The 18,091-nt window shown below is 40.8% G+C and overlaps 1 protein-coding gene across 1 annotated transcript; it reads left to right on the forward strand.

Annotated features, from left to right (window-relative positions):
• The first annotated feature begins 1,979 nt into the window (after nucleotides 1-1,979).
• On the forward strand, nucleotides 1,980-8,786 carry WNT8A (Wnt family member 8A). Its single transcript, XM_069968989.1, has 5 exons — nucleotides 1,980-2,009; nucleotides 2,098-2,236; nucleotides 3,471-3,596; nucleotides 4,891-5,033; nucleotides 8,091-8,786. The coding sequence occupies exons 1-5, from the start codon at nucleotides 1,995-1,997 to the stop codon at nucleotides 8,652-8,654; spliced, it is 987 nt and encodes a 328-aa protein (XP_069825090.1). The 5' UTR covers nucleotides 1,980-1,994; the 3' UTR covers nucleotides 8,655-8,786.
• The last annotated feature ends 9,305 nt before the right edge of the window (nucleotides 8,787-18,091 follow it).

Here is an 18,091-nt window from a genome sequence, read left to right on the forward strand (position 1 = left end):
CCCTACTGCCACTTCATTCAAATGGGTGACATGGGACCCCAACTACTGCCTTACTGCCGCTCCATTAAAATGGCTGGCATGGGACCCCAACTCCTGCCCTATTGCCACCCCATTCGAATTGGTGACATGGGACCCCAACTTCTGCCATACTGCCACTCTATTCAAATGGGTGACATGGGACCCCAACTTCTGCCATGCTGCCACTCCATTCAAATGGGTGACATGGGACCCCAACTTCTGCCCTACTGCCACTCTATTCAAATGGGTGACATGGGACCCCAACTTCTGCCCTACTGCCACTTCATTCAAATGGGTGACATGGGACCCCAACTTCTGCCCTACTGCCACTCTATTCAAATGGGTGACATGGGACCCCAACTCCTTCCCTACTGCCACTTCATTCAAATGGGTGACATGGGTCCCCAACTACTGCCTTACTGCCGCTCCATTAAAATGGGTGACATGGGACCCCAACACCTGCCCTATTGCCACCCCATTCGAATTGGTGACATGGGACCCCAACTTCTGCCATACTGCCACTCTATTCAAATGGGTGACATGGGACCCCAACTTCTGCCATACTGCCACTCCATTCAAATGGGTGACATGGGACCCCAACTTCTGCCCTACTGCCACTCTATTCAAATGGGTGACATGGGACCCCAACTTCTGCCCTACTGCCACTCTATTCAAATGGGTGACATGGGACCCCAACTTCTGCCCTACTGCCACTCTATTCAAATGGGTGACATGGGACCCCAACTTCTGCCCTACTGCCACTCTATTCAAATGGGTGACATGGGACCCCAACTCCTTCCCTACTGCCACTTCATTCAAATGGGTGACATGGGACCCCAACTACTGCCTTACTGCCGCTCCATTAAAATGGCTGGCATGGGACCCCAACTCCTGCCCTACGGCCACTCCATTCAAATGGGTGACATGGGACCCCAACTACTGCCCTACTACCACTCCATTAAAACAGAGGGACATGGAACCCTCACTCCAGCCCTACTACCACTTCATTCATATGGGGACATGGGACCCCAATTCTCCACTATTGGCACTCCATTCATATGGGGACATGGAGACCCCAATTCTTCCCTATTGCCATTCCATTCAAGGACACAGGACCCCCATTCCCAGTGATCATTAGTCACTTATCCAGTGAATAGGTGATATGTGTAGTCCATGGGAAAGCCCTTTAAACCCTTTTCAGAGGCAGCCATTCCCGAATTGTTACAAGTCCCATTCCAGTAACAAGTGGCTTCAATACTTCTCTTCCTTAGAATGAAACTGCTTTCCAAATCTGATAAAGAACAAGACAATTTGTATCGCGTTGCATCAGCCGTAGCCCTCTCTTTCACATCTCCGTTGCTTATCCATGGTGGCATTCCTAAACATCTATTGATACACCTAACAAAATGTCATAACCTTATAATAAGAAGCTGGAAGTGTTTGCATTGATACGGGGAAAGATAACTTATGTGGCTATTATATTGTCAAAGGAAACCTTAACTAAGTCATTTGAAATGGTTTTAATATAATTAAAGCAACTATTGTAAGTGTATTGCTCTATTATTACAGCTCTGGGTCATTTTCATTGTCTTCCCAAGTGTTATAGTAGGCGTCACCTTTTCACACATTAGCCAGTGAACTTCTGGTGTAAGCTGTGCTATTGGCCAACAGTAACAAGAAGGCTCCTGACAGCCCTATGGATGCCTTATAAGTATCCCAAGCCATGCAACTGCTCTTTTGTTGGGCATACATCCTCTCTGGGAACATTGCTTTGGACTATACAAACAAGAAGAAATTTATCCATGGATTTTAGAAAATTTTACATCCTTAGTACCGTCCTTGTGTTTTGCCCGGTCTTTACTGCCTCAGCATGGTGAGTTTGACTATAATTTCTATGTAGAATCCAAAATATTCTTCAATACAACTAAAACGTTAACATTTTCTCGTCTGTTTCTAGGTCAGTCAACAATTTTCTAATGACAGGACCAAAGGTAAATTTTTTAAACTTTTTTATTATCATTTTTTATTAGTTTTATCCAAATAAGTGATCAATGTCTTATGTCATTTTGCTTTACGCAGGCCTACCTGACTTATTCTACCAGCGTGGCAGTCGGGGCTCAGAGCGGAATCGAGGAGTGTAAGTTTCAGTTTGCGTGGGAACGGTGGAATTGTCCAGAGAGCACTTTACAACTAGCAACCCACAATGGGCTAAGAAGTGGTAAGAAAATTGGCTAAAAAAGTGACAAAAATGGAACAAAATTTTTATATTCAATAGGAAATTATATCTGGGGAATTTATCTTCCCGCAAAGTTTTTTTTTTTATATATATATATACGGAGATATTTATTAATTTTCGATAACATTTATATTGTACAATGTGTCTTTTACAAAAATTTTCCTATTCAAAAGGAAAGAGTAATGATTTTAGAATGTATGTTTTGAAAAGTTTTTATATTGAATATGAAATTTTTAATATTTGTGGAGACTATATTTTAAAATTTAGTTGAAAATATAATTGCAGAATTTGTTTGAAAATGATACATAATTATAAAATGTATCTTTATATTTAATCGTAAACAATAATATTTGTAGGATTCATCTTTTAGAAAACATTTATATTTAATTAATTTTTTTTTAAATTTGTCTTTTAGAAACTTTTTATATGCAGAAGTAAGCATTAATAATCGTAGAACTTCCGTTTGAAAATGTTTTTACACTGAAATATTAATAACTGTAGAATTTACCATTTGCCTTTTTTTTATATTCATTTGTGGAATTTTTTTCCCCCTTTACAAAGTTTTTATTTGCAGTAGGAAATAATAATTGTAAATCTTTTCTTTTCCATAAAGTTTTTATATTGAATAGGAAATATTCATTATTATAAACTGTTTTTTACATGATTTATAATGTTTGTATAAAATGAGAATAATTTAAAATAATCTAGACACTCATGTAAGAATAAGAATCATGAGAACAACTTGCAAATTACATTTTTTTTTTAAAGGAGCGGCATTAGTTTGACCTCATATTATAACAAATGCAATTCAATATTATTAATATAAATGATACTTCTCAATACCTGATCACTATTAGGAGGTCGCTTGTAAATTATTTAGCAATTTAAATTTATATTTTAATTGAAATTTTTAAAATTATATTTGGTGTGATATGCCCTTTTAGATGGGAAGTAATATATATATATATATATATATATATATATATAATTTTTTACTTTTTTTGCACAAATGTGGAGCCATATGCAATGCTTTCACGTGCAAAACGTTCAAATGAAAAAAAAATTTATACATTCAGAATTTGTCACTATTGAATGAAGCCCGCATTCACATTGACCTATGAACAGTGCAGCCTAGCACAGACAATACTTATAGACAATTCAATAGAGCTCTATTACGTGTGCAATAAAACAATGACGTCATGTTTTTTTCCTCAAGCAACGAGAGAAACGTCTTTTGTACATGCTATCAGCTCAGCCGGAGTAATGTACACATTGACCAGGAACTGCAGTATGGGAGATTTTGATAATTGTGGATGTGATGAGTCTAGAAATGGACGTATTGGTGAGTTTTGTAATTTGTTATGATTATATGTCAATGAATACAATTTTTTGTCTAAATTGTATTTTTTCTAGATAGATAATAGATAGATAGATAAACAAATAATAGATAGATAGATGAAAGATAAAGAGATAGATAGATAGATAGATAGATAGATAGATAGATAGATAGATAGATAGATAGATAGATAGAAAGGTACTTCCACGGCACTCCAATTGTGTTAAAAAAGAAACCATTTTACTTTATGCAACAAAGTGGTGCAGCACAGCTTAACTAGTTTGCTGTGCTGCACCACTTTGTTGCATGAAATAAATTGTTTTCTTTTTTAACACAATTGGAGTGCCGTAGAAGTACTTACGTATCTACATAGAGCCTGTGGTCACGGCAATCTGCTGGCACCCCCTGCATTACGAGATTGTGCTGCTGACAAGTACTTAAGCAAGATAGATAGATAGATAATAGATAGATAGATAGATAGATAGATAGATAATAGATAGATAGATAGGAGATAGATAGATAGATAGATAGATAGATAGATAGATAGATAGGAGATAGATAGATAGATAGATAGATAGATAGATAGATAGATAGATAGATAGATAGGAGATAGATAGATAGATAGATAGATAGATAGATAGGAGATAGATAGATAGATAGATAGATAGATAGATAGATAGATAATAGATAGATAGATAGATAGATAGGAGATAGATAGATAGATAGATAGATAGATAGATAGGAGATAGATAGATAGGAGATAGATAGATAGATAGATAGATAGATAGATAGATAGATAGATAGATAATAGATAGATAGATAAATAGGAGATAGGATAGATAGATAGATAATAAATGAATAGATAGATGAAAGATAGATAATAGATAGATAGATAGATAGATAGATAGATAGATAGATAGATAGATAGGAGATAGATAGATAGGAGAAAGATTGATACACAGGAGATATATAGATAGATAGATAGATAGATAGATAGATAGATAGATAGATAGATAGATAGATAGATAGAAGAAAGATAAACTTTACTGCCATGTATTTTATTTCTGCTATATGTAGGAATGGTTTTCACTAGTATCTTCCTGGGCCTACCAGCCAGCGTCCAGCAGTGTCATTCAATATCCATCCATTGTACTGCTCAGCAGGGGGAGGCACGGAGAGGTCATTAGGATACATGTGCAAACTAGCATCGCCTTCACTGGTTAAAGATAAATAGAATTTTTCAAACCACCTTGATACTGTATATAAAGTAAGATTTTTTTTATCTCCATTTTTCCCATAGGTGGAAGAGGCTGGGTATGGGGTGGATGCAGCGATAACGTCGAATTCGGAGAGAGGATCTCGAAACTTTTTGTCGACGGCCTGGAGACTGGACAAGATGCTCGAGCCCTAATGAACCTACATAACAATGAAGCAGGAAGACTTGTAAGTCCATTAACATTTGTTTGCGCTGCGTATTCTTTCTTGACATGTTTCTTTCATTTAACTCTATTAAAATAGAATAGCGGAAGAGACATGCTGTCTAATAGGAGGTCAATGCAGGTTATTCTTACCGGAGGGCAGAACATTCACACCTTCTCCACTTGACATGTGCAAACTCCGGCCCAGCTTAGAGGTGTTTAAGAAGTGTGGTCTCAGCATTAGGTAGTGGTCACACCTCGCTATAATGTGTCTTTAGTTTGGGATTAGGAGCCCTAAGACAATAACTTTCTTTAACACTAAATGGGTATCACTCTGTAAAGAAAAGTGCTTCTTGGCCATGTTAGAAATACAAGTATAGTAAGGGTATGTGCACACTGAGGAATAGGCAAGGAATCTGAAGTGGAATCCGCTCTTAGTTTCCACTTGAAATTCCTCTTGTAAAATATAAACAGAGCAATGTCCCATTGTGTTCAATAGGATTTCCGTTCTGTTGTTTATACGGCAGAATTTTCGAGCAGAATTGTCTGCCATGGATCCACTTTCTATTCTTTGGTGGATATAGAAGTCAATGGGCTTTGAATTCTGCTTAAATTCTGCTCAAATTCTGCCAGAGCTGAATAGGTGAGGAATAGGCAGGGTTCACACTACAGAATACGCACAGAATTTTGAGCGGATTCCACATCCAAATGGGCTTTCCGCTCATTTGTTCTGTTGCGGATCTGCGTTATGCCCAAAGAATTGACATGTCAATACTTTGGGTGGATTCTGCTACAGGAATCCTTTAGAAGTCAATGGGGCTTGAAATTCTGCTTTAATTCTGCTTGCATTCTGCTCAAAATCTGCTCAAATTCTGGCCCTAAGGTTGTACACTGTCTAGTCTAAGGCCGGGTTCACACACTGTAAAACACCGGCCGTTCTGTAACCCGGCCAGTAAAGTTCATCCCGGCCGGTACTGCAGTGATGAACTTCTTCTCTGGTGAATTCACCATAGCACACATTGTGTGAACTGACAGTTTTGTGTGCCCGCTATTCAATGAATAGCAACCACACAAAACTGACATGTCAGTTTTTCTTGTGGCCGCTAGGGATCCCGTCTGGAATGTATACTATGGGGGAGATTTATCAAACATGGTGTAAAGTAGAATTGGCTCAGCAACCAATCAGATTCCACCTTTCATTTTCAAAAGAGTCTGTGAGGAATGAAAGGTGGAATCTGATTGGTTGCTAGGGGGAACTGAGCCAAGTCTACTTTACACCATGTTTAATAAATCTCCCCCTATGTGTTTACACTCCGGCCGGGATTCTGTTGCGCATTTTAAATTAATCACGGCCATTATTGAAAATCGCAACAGCTGTGATTAATTCAAAATATACGTTGTGTGAACGTGGCCTAAGGTTAGATGCTTGTTCTCTATTTTTACCTATATTTAGTTTTGTTTTGGCTCTGTTTCTTTTTTTACTTTAGGTCAAAACATGTGCCGAAATTTTTCATGCATTTGTGGGGCACAGTACCTGGATTTTAGATCGAGCTGCTGTCCACCAATGGCACACCTCTCTTTCAGATCAGCCCCATCACTTAATGCACGGCTCCTGTTTTTTTTTAGTAAAATTTCTAATTGCTGCATATCCCAATTCTGGTGATTTTTGATGGACACTTCATGCTTTTTTTTTCCTGCAATTTTTCCTATAGGCATCTCTATAGGACCTGAAACATGGAGAAAAAAGACGACGTCTAAAATGCATGGAATTTAGTTTTTATAAGCTGTGTATTGTAATTGGATGATGCTCATCATATAGTTACTCTGTATTCTTAGCAATATGTTTGGTTAAAGGTAGAGATTCTGTTACCTGTTTACAACAGATTTTCCCTCAATTCAGACAAGTTGGAAAAGACACCGTAAGGGTGGACTCACACGTGACAGATGAAGACTTTTCTGTGACTGGAAAATAATTCCACTCATCGGAACAAAGTTGCTTTGCTGACCATCATTGGATTTCTGCAAGTGCCACTCAGAAGTGTGAATTCACCCTAAAGGTGCCCATATACTTTACACAAACGTTGGCCAAACCTGAGCATTCATGTGTATGGGGAACATTCAGCCGACAGTTAAAGGGGAACTATCAGCAAGTTAGATTAATCCAACCTGCTGATAGCCCCTTATAGCGCACGGGGCGCTGAGGAGGAAGGTATGTATCTTGTCCCGTGCTGTTAGATGGAGTAATCTTGTTCTATGCTCCGGTGCACCGTTGTCGCGTCACTTCCTCCATTGATTATCATTATAAGGAGCGGGCTGGATGACGCGGCAGTGCTCCTAACAGTGCACCGGAGCGAAGATTACTCTGACTAACAGCACAAGTTCGGCGCCAAAGAGGAAGGTATACCTCAGAAATTTTTGCCGATTTTGGAAGGACACAGCCATGTTTTTCTAATTTTCTTAGAACTTCTTCAAAAGGTTATTCTTTGCATGTAAAAGGTCTTAGAGTGGACTTGGGTGCTCATCTGCCCCAATCTTCTGTAACTGCCATTCTAACAAATCCTAATTTCTACTGCTCGTGGTTGCTACCTACTACTACTACTATGTCATTCTCACAGGAAGTGCCTGCCCAGCCAATCACTGCCCATAGTACTGACCCACCTCCCCCAGTTATTGGCTGAGCAAACATTTCCTGCAGGAGCCAAATGATGGAAGGAGCACTAAGTAAGAAGCAGCGATCGGGAGCCGTCGGAAAGACAGATAAAGGGGATTGGGGCAGATGAATATGGTCCACTCTAAGACCTTTGGTACACCCAGAATACACCTTTAAGTAAGTAGCCATGTTTTTTTCAGTCTTACAAAATCCATACGGCAATATCATTTTGACTGTACATTCTCAAGAAGCAAGAACATACACTTTATATAGAGTCAACTAGTTACCATGTTAGATCGGGACACTTACATACATACAGTAACAAGGTCAATACAACTATACCATAGCGTGGCCGCGCAATCTAAGAATTTTTTTTACAATTTCTATTTTTACAAGTTCTAAGTAAATATTTAATATTTTGGTATCCAACAGGCGGTGAAAGCAACTATGAAGAGAACATGCAAGTGCCATGGAGTGTCAGGAAGCTGCAGTGTACAGACATGTTGGCTACAGCTGGCAGAGTTTCGGGATATCGGTAACCATTTGAAAGTCAAGCATGACCAAGCTTTAAAACTCGAAATGGACAAGAGGAAGATCAGATCAGGTAACAGCGCAGATAATCGAGGAGCCATAGCAGATGCTTTTGGATCTGTGGCCAAAACCGAGCTCATCTTTTTGGAAGACTCTCCCGATTACTGCTTAAAGAACGCCACCCTGGGCCTCCAAGGTACAGAAGGACGGGAGTGCCTCCAAAGCGGAAAAAACTTGACCCAGTGGGAAAGGAGAAGTTGCAGGAGGCTGTGTACCGAATGCGGTCTGAAAGTAGAAGAGAAGAAGATCGAAATTGTTAGCAGCTGCAACTGCAAGTTCCATTGGTGCTGCACGGTGAAGTGTGAACAGTGCAAACAGGTAGTGATCAAGCACTACTGCTCGAAAAGAGAAAGAAATACTGACAATCTGTTCATAAAGAGGAAAAGCCGAGGACAGCGGAGATAACCTCGGTAGGGTATGCTCCATGGACAATACCCGTGAATATTCATGTTTCGGGTCTTCAATTTTAACTATGTCTGTGTTTTATATTTCTAATTTATCGTCGTCTTGAAATGGATAAACTGTATGTTATTTTGTAGTGGGTGCTTTACGTGTCTGTGTTGAGTATCGTTTTAAAGTAAAACATATGCACTTTCCAAGTTTTCCAGTAATAAGGATAAAAAGTTTTGTTGTTTTTTTGTGCTTTTATCGTATTTATCGTATCAATATCAGTGTTGTGTAATATTTGTCCTGCAAAAATGTCTGTATGGTAATATGTATGTATACAGCGCCTTGACAATCATCACTAAATGCCTGCTGCTGTATCAGTCAAAGAATAATAAAGTATCTAAAGATTTTTTTAAAGGGTTTAGGCCCTTATTTGTCAAAACTGGAATCGGGGAAGTAGAAATGAACATTGTTCATGTGACCTTTACTGCGATAGGTAGTAGAAAGGACCCGGCACTCACCTAGTAGTTCTGCAAATTTATTATAGTGCAGTAGACATTAGGTACAGTAAGGACGTGTTTCGGCCAAGCATGGTGGTGGTACTCCTTAAGATTATAAAATCCATGCTTGGCCGAAACACGTCCTTACTGTACCTGATGTCTACTGCACTATAATAAATTAGCAGAGCTACTTGGTGAGTGCCGAGTCCATTCTACTACCTATATGAAGTATCACTATCTTGGGCACCACCACTGACGGACGTGCCGTCCTTCCCACATCTACATTAACAGTGATGACATACATTGTTCATGTAACCTTTACTGCGGTGACATGACATACATAGCTCATGTGACCTTTATGTCAATGACATCACGTACATTGTTCATGTGACCTGTCCTGCTACAATGACATCACATTTATTGTTCATGTGGCTCCGCAGCCCATCAATGGCCTCAGCAATCTGTTTCATGACAACTGGGGCCAGGGATTGGCTAAAGAGTCACATGACCAATATACAATGAAGGCCACCCAAAACTGCATTGAAACAAGTCTTCTATGGGGGTGCAAAATGGTCACTTTGCATAATGTACGGTGGAATACAACTCTATCCCACAAAAGCTGGTCTGGACACGAGCTTCGTCTTCTCATGGGTGTCGTCATTTCGAGAGATTTCACTGTACATGGCCTCACCCTAGCAGGCCTGGCAGGGGTCACTGATGGCGACACTGGATGAGCATTGAAGTAGTAAAAATTAAGGTGACTCAATAAAGGCTTCATCCATGGTGGTGACAATTTTATAGATTAGAACGTATAAGAGCAATTTTTAGTTCTATAAATCAAGAATCCCATCCAGATTGTACCCAACATAAAACATCACTTACGTTACTATATTACTATTATTATTCCATACCATGTATTGGAACTTTCCGCCATTTATTTCTAAAAGATAATGTAGCCAAACTGTGTTCCCCTCCTGGCTGCCCATTCATTTACAGTCTGCTCTGGGCATGGAAAGGTTATCATAGAACTCAACAACTCTGCAGGGACAACTTAAACAATTACAGAGGACCCCGTAAAGTTTGTCCCTTTGAAATGCGAAATGTCATTTGCCTGTAGTGAGATTCATTATTCTAACAATCAGCTTCTACCCTTTGAACCTGTGTATATACTGTATGCTTGTAAAAAGACTGTGAATGTTTGGTGGTCTCATCTCCTGCTGTTACTTATCCTAAACCTGGTGTCAAGTGTGGAGAGACGCTTCCTCTGGCAATAGTGCCTAGGAAATGAACATTCCAGTAAGTTCATGAAATATATCCTGCTATTAAGGTAAATTAAGACAGTAAACGTATACACAGAAAGTTTGCAGAAAAAAATGCAAAAGAAAAAATTATACAAAAAAATAAAAAAAGTAGTTGTTTCTCCATGCAAATGGAGTCTAGTTAGCTGGTACGTGATAATTTGATGAATACATGGGAGACTTGCTTAAATAAAGACCAAAACTATTTAACACCACTTAAAACGTTCTTAATTCTCTACTACTGAGCGGAAACAAAAGGGACATGGGAACACAAGCCCGTTCCCTCCTGAAGCTTTGTTATCTGGAGCCGTCCCTATCTTCAAATTAGCCGAGTTGTGGAGGTCGTCCATTGAGGAATGAAGTAGGCAATAAAGTGTAATTACCTGGAGGATTCTCCGTGTAGAGCGAATTGTAGATTATATCAATGGCGGTGATGATGTTACGTAGTTTAACCTCTTGTGGTAATTGCTTTAACGGAATGTGATTATTTGCATAGTTCGTTATCATTTATTGTTTTACAGTCTCGACCCCAAGCTATTGATTGGTTTACAGATAACTGTACAGCATATAGGAAAGATTTATTATTCAGTCTTTAGGGCCAGTTCACACCGAGTAAAACTGGTGGAATTCCGCAATGGAACTCTCTGCGGCGAAATTCTGGAGTTTACCCTAAAGGCCAGTTTACACGGAGTAAAACTGGCGGAATTCCGCGACTCTGTGTAAACTGGGATTTGCGGCAGAGAGTTCCGTCGCGGAATTCCGCCAGTTTTACTCCGTGTAAACTGGCCCTTGGTTGACCTATTACCCAGAGCGATAATATGCCGAATCAGGCCGAGTCAACAGATAATCTATCTGTGTAATAAAGACAGCGATCAGCCAATGACAAGGATCATCGATTGATCATGTCTTCTGGTCCTGCCTAAAAACCATCAGCCACCGACTACGCATTGCTATGTGTGATAGTAATGTGCGGCAGACGGCGGATGACTATGTAAAAAAAAAAATTTATAAACTTTATACATACCTCTTCAAGCTCCCTGGTGTTCTTCTCACTTCAGCTAGTTCACCGCTGCTGAAGCCTCTACACTGGTCTTTGAAGTGACTGGCTGCTCAGCCAATCGATGGCTGTGGCACTGTCCCTTCTCGACCACTGATTGGCTGAGCAGCCTGTCACTTCAAAGATTGGCTCTGACGTTCGAGCAGTGACTGTGGGGAGGGGGGAGAAGCTAGATAAACACCGGGGAGTGTGGAGAGGTATGTAAATACTTTATTTTTTACTATATGCAGCAAGTGCTGCATAGACATCACTAACTATATATATATATATATACAGCCCTTGCTGCCCTATAATCGAGCCGTGGAATAGACTAAGTAAGCGAGTGCTGATCTAGCGGATCCAGAGTATCAGGCTGTGTAATACAGTCCTTAATGTTGTTTCCAGTAACTTTTTATATGTCTTCAGATCTGTAAAAAGTTACTGATAACACTGGGCCTGAGGGTCCTAATACAAGGAACGATTATCTACCAAATCAGGCCGGTTCAGGCAGATATAAACTCGAGTGATAAAGACGGCGATCAGCCAAGGAGCCGATCATTGACCGATCATTGTCTGTCACCAAGTTTATAAAGCATTGCTGACTGCACATGGCTCCGTGTAATAGGAGGTGTGCGGCCGGCGGCTCCTGAGAGTATGTAGAAAATCATGAAGCTATGCTTTACCTCTCCATGCTCCACAGTGTCCTGCTGGCTTCTCCCCTCTCACTGCAGGCACGGCTGGCACTTCTGAGGCTGGCACTGCCAATCACTGGGCACAGCGCTGTGTTGATGTAATAGTCATAGGGGATGCTGTAGCCTGAAGCCTGGTTCTGGTTGCCCACTGGAGATGAAAAAGATGGAAGAGGGTCCTTCTGGTAAATTGACATCCTTGTAATACAAAGACAGGTATAGTCCAGAGCGGCCCTTCCTACTGGTTCATAGAAAGAGGTTCTGAGTAGGCGCCCACCTCTATGATGTCCATATACCCACATAAGGCTTATAGGATCTCTTCACAAGACAACCCCTTCATGCCTAGTGCCTAGTTTCACTATTATGTGCTGACCTTAAAGGGAATTTGTCAGCAGTTCCAAGCCCTTAAAGGGGATCTGTCAGCAGTTCTAATCATTTAAAGGGAATCTGTCAGCAGTTCTAAGCCCTTAAAGGGGATCTGTCAGCAGTTCTAAGCCCTTAAAGGGGATCTGTCAGCAGTTCCAAGCCCTTAAAGGGGATCTGTCAGCAGTTCTAAGCATTTAAAGGGAATCTGTCAGCAGTTCTAAGCCCTTAAAGGGGATCTGTCAGCAGTTCTAAGCCCTTAAAGGGAATCTGTCAGCAGTTCTAAGACCTTAAAGGGAATCTGTCAGCAGTTCTAAGCCCTTAAAAGGAATATTCCCCTTTGTTTGCCAAACATTTAGCCCGGGAAGAAGACAGGATCGCACTTCCCCCTTGCGTACGCCTCTTAGCAAATCTGGCGGACTGCATGGTGGCTGGGCTTTATTTAAGACGTGTACGAGTCAAATAAATCTCCACACTATGAGCAAATTCCATACGGTAGTAATATTGGTTGAAAGACACAGGTCCATCAGGTTCAACCTTTTATAATAATTTACTTCATTGGTTACTAAATTAAAGGGGTACTCAAAATTATATATATATAATATATATACTTACAATGCAGCTTATACCACTTCCGTAGGACAGAGCGCAGAGAACAGGAATCCTGATGGGTGCATGAATTGGTAGGTACCGTTCAAATAAATGTATATTACTCTGTAATGCAACCAAATTAAACCAGAAGTATAATTCTTTAGCTGTATAATATTATATTAGAATTAGTGTGTGACGGGTCGCACTCTTCAGAGTAGTAGCTGGGTGGAAATGATCACTGTATAAGTAACTGTTGCCACCCGAATACGCTATTCAGTAGTAAGTAGATTGTCCACAAACTTTGCAAATGCTTTGAATATAATTTATTGTGCAAAAGGGAATCCACAGACGTTTCGGTGAGTCATACACCTTTATCAAGACGTCTGTGTACTGTGAGTCTGAGCAGTCCTGACGAGTCTCTATGTGTGCTGGAGCAGACCGCTGTGGGCAGATTGAGCTGCATGTGGCTGGCGGTATGGATCGCGTGGACAATCTACTTACTACTGAATAGCGTATTCGGGTGGCAACAGTTACTTATACATGTATAATATTATATGTCAGGTAGTGACAGTAAAGAGTAAAACAGGCCTCTCTGCTGCCACCAACATTTGTGTCGGGAACTGCAGGGCTGCCCAAGCCCCCACTCTGATCGAGTGTTGCTGGGAGATGACATGATGAGTGGCAATTAAAGCTCCATGGTTGTCATCGTCCGACCTGCAGTGATATTTCAGACCAGCAGATGGCGGCAACTTCCCATGAAGAAATGGAAAAACCTTAAATGTTTTTAGCCTTAGTCTTACAAAAATACATGCAAAAACATACGATAACCATTGTTTATACAGTACTAACATATCCTACAAACCTGACATTACAGACTAGCAAACTGTCATTGACATTTGAACAAACTTTTTTCATGGTTACGGTCTGGGTTCTGTTTTTATTTATTTATTTATTTTGTTTAAAAAAAAAAAAAAAAACGAAACAGCACCACCCCTTTGGTTAAATCCAACATATTAGCGCCTCCCCTCTACAAAACATCCTGGGTGTGTAAAAAGAAAAAATTTAATTAAAAGTTATTTAAAAAGTAATGGCCCGGCTTAAAAGAGCTTGCAGTCTATAAGGAACTAGGAGGACTTGAAAAAAAAGTTTTGTAAGTAATACATACATAATAAAGCTAAAAATATACGTGAAGATTTGTCTTTGTGACCAGAGTTTTTATTTTGATTTTGGTAACTAGGCCGCTGCCAGAGTTGTGCACCACAGGCCACTTTCCCCATTCCCAGCACAGCGTGTATGTGAAGATTGCTGTCGGCCAAACAGTCAACTGTTTACTGGGTGACATATGGCAGAATATCCCGTTTCTTTCTCGAAATCCATCCTGCTTCACAGGTGGCACATAATGGAGTCCGTATCACGGACGCAGGTCCCAGCCCAGCCACGTCTCTGATGACTCTATCAGCGGTGAGATTGATCCTCAGAAATACGGTCAGGCCGCAACTTGCACCTGTAATACTAATTCAAAAATGTAATGTGCTCATGTGAAGCCGACTAGGTAAGGGTGGGCTTCGATTATTGGGCTTGGAGCTCTTAAGGTGGAGATGGTTGTCCATGTGTGTAGCTGGGAACCCTCCTGTTTGAGGCTATGTTCACACAACGTGAGAGACCGGCTGCAGTACCGGCCGGATGATCTTTTGGCCGAATTCTGCGGCAGTGAAGATCATCTTAGACACCGGCCGGTGTCTTACCACATGTGAACATAGCCTAAGCATGGAGAGTAGAGCACAATGCGGCAACTGCACAGAAAGAAGTATGTCAGGCACCATCACCACCATTAAAGATACATAAACGTCCGATAGGGACCCTGCATTCGGGGATGCTAGCAGAAAAATACGCCAACGTCTACTGTGGTTTACCGATTCCAGGTCCAATTAACTGGTAGTAGCCTATTAGTGACCAGGTAGGGTCCTTTTTGAGAATATCCTGGAGGAAATCAAATCAAAAACTGTCAAAAAGAAGACTTTTCCTTGTTACCCTTAGCAACCAATCACAGTGCAGCTTTCTGATCTTGAAAAATGGAAGCTGATCTGCGATTGGTTGATATGGAGGGAAAAAAACTGATTTTTTTAGACAGGTTTTAATTCCCAGTTTATACACAATAGTTCCATTGGACACTAACCATATATTACGGTTTCCGTCTAACGGAATTCATAACCCTTAATATTTTAGTCCATACTATAATAGCACTGATAGCCCATAAATACTACCATTTATACACTACAAGGCTATAGTTTAAAAATATTTCAACACGTTTATTAGCATGCTTAAAAATTTACAAAAAATATACATATAGTGCAAGAATAATCCAGTAGAAAAAAGCAACTCATTGCCAAAGTACTTAATGAATCATATTAGTATATATCCATAGTAGTAAGCATGAAGATCACTACTAGCACACATGTAGTATACCCACATGGCCTCCCAGGCATCCTAGGCATAAATATACCCGACCTATACTGGTTCTAAGCCTTAATCAGAAGCATGCTTACCCATGGCAATGATGTCGCTAACCCCGACGTACGTTTCGCGTACTTCCGCTTTCTCAAGGGGCGTGACACATGCTGGACACATGTAAACAGTACTAGTCCTCCCATCATCTGCTCATAGTATGAGCAGGTGATGGGGGAGTAGTACATGTGCTATCCCCATCATCCCCTGCCACCGGCCACGCCGCCCCTTTCAGCATGCCCCCTCCTCTTCTCCCCCTCCTCCTCCCAGCTTCAAAAGTCAAACTATCCTGCCGCCGACTTGCGCCCAGCCGCACTGACCGACTCAACGCCCGGCGAGTGAGCAGATGATGAGCAGATGATGGGAGGACTAGTACTGTGTACATGTGTCCAGCACAGAGCAGGGAGGGAGGGGGGAGATAGTTAGATGCACAGGCACCTCTCTCCCCCCCTGCTTGGTGCCCTCCAAATGTACTGATTGAATACATTTATGGATTACTTTGGGGAGCAAGGACACTTTCTCCCCAAAGTATTCCATAAATGTATTCAATCAAAAACGCACCGTACATAACATTTTTACATACACATCCATTAAATCAATAGAGTGTCCAGCAGGGGCGCACTATATATAGAAGTCAATTGTACTCATTGACTTCTATATATAGAGCGCCCCCTGCTGGACACTCTATTGGAATTACACCCTGGTTCGTGACATCACAGTATTTCTGAGAAATTGAAGTCTCTCTGATCTAGTAAATGAAGGGAAATAACCCTATATGTGCATTTCCCATAATTAATGTACATTAGAAAAGTAATAACATATTAAAAAATACTTTTGGCCGGAGTTGTTCTTAAAGGATTGACATTTTTTAATAGAAGTACTTTACAAACCTATATAACTTCTAGACACCAGTTCATTTGAAAATCTTAAATTTTTTTGTTTTTACTAGAGTTCCCCTTTAAATATTTTTTCTTCTAATATATGATTTGACCATACATGAGAATTATATACAAAAATGAGATTATAGGCAGAGAATAAAGTGGTGGTTACGCAGGAGCACTATACTACCACTCCATCCACATGGGGCACTCTTAGACCAATGTTTTTCTGCCTAATGTAAACAGAGCCATAGCATTTCTGCATGACTACAATCCCATTTACCACCAGTGCCGAGCATTACACCTGGTTGTTGCTATCAGGCCCCTGGATATTCCATTCCATCCTATGTGCTTTCAGAAGGCCACTACTACAGTGACCCTTGCCATTTATTTATTTCTCACTTACTATATATGTGATAATTTACTGTTCTGTTTTTCCCTGCTATCCCAGTATGCCCTGACTCCTCAGCCAGTCAGTGTTTACAGTGTTTACTTGGGTGAGTCAGAAACTTTGTGCAATTAGCTGATAACCTTCCGTCAGTTGCACAATTGCTGGAACTACAAGTGCTCAACAAATAGCCGGATATATTCCAGCCATGCACCATGCATATCCAGCTGTCCAATGTGCAGAGACTTCTGCTGTAGCCACTCAGAAGAGCTGACTATTATAGCTGCTGCTGGGTGGTTACAGTAAGGGTCTGTTCACACGTACAGACTCGCTGCGTATTTATCGCTGTGCGTTTCTCGCACATAAATTCACAGCGATACTGATTGCTATCAAGTCAATGTATGTGTATTCTCGCTGCGTGTTTGGTGCGATTTTTACATGCGAGTTTTGATTTGCACATGATTTTCACAGGTAAGTTCAACACCACCAAAAAAACGCAGCTACTTTCATGCGAGTTTGATGCGAGTTCTGTGCGAGTTTTACGCAGCGAGTCTGTACGTGTGAACAGACCCTAACAAGTGATCCAGCTGGTGCCCGGCAGCAGCTGTAATAAGCAGCTCCACCAAGCAGCTGTGCTCTGCCAGTATACTCTGAGACAGACTCTACTAGCAGAGTTACTATGGCTGACACAGAATCCTAGTGAAGGCCTCTGGCGGCCATAGGTACCAAACACCTGACAGATGCTGCTATTTATTGTGACATAAAGGACTGATATTGGTGTGGCCGCCGATGTTAGTTAGCAGAAATGAATAGTACAAGCGATTTTAAGAAACTTTGTAATTGGGTTTATTAGGCAAATATGCCATTATCTGCATTCAAAAAGACTTTCCCCAGGTCCCCCCCCCCTCTCCTCTCTCTCATTCACTGTCCATTATCAGGAAATATCAACTCTTTTATATCAGTCGAGCCCTGTGTAACCTATGGAGAGGGGAGGGGGAGGAGGGAAGAGGGAAATTAGTCAGCAGCAGAGAGCAGAGAACAAAGGATTACGCAGCGGGACCTGCCAGAAAGACAGTATTCAGAAGTCAGAGAGGTCAGCGCTGACTTCAGAGGAGATAGCCCGGTGATGTAGCTGTAAATTAACTCTTTGTCGTCCTGTTTTGGTGCCTCATCTCCCTCAACCCCTCCCCTCTTCATAAGAGAACCA

This window comes from Dendropsophus ebraccatus, chromosome 4, assembly GCF_027789765.1.
Source record: "Dendropsophus ebraccatus isolate aDenEbr1 chromosome 4, aDenEbr1.pat, whole genome shotgun sequence".
NCBI classification, from domain to species: Eukaryota; Metazoa; Chordata; class Amphibia; order Anura; family Hylidae; genus Dendropsophus; species Dendropsophus ebraccatus.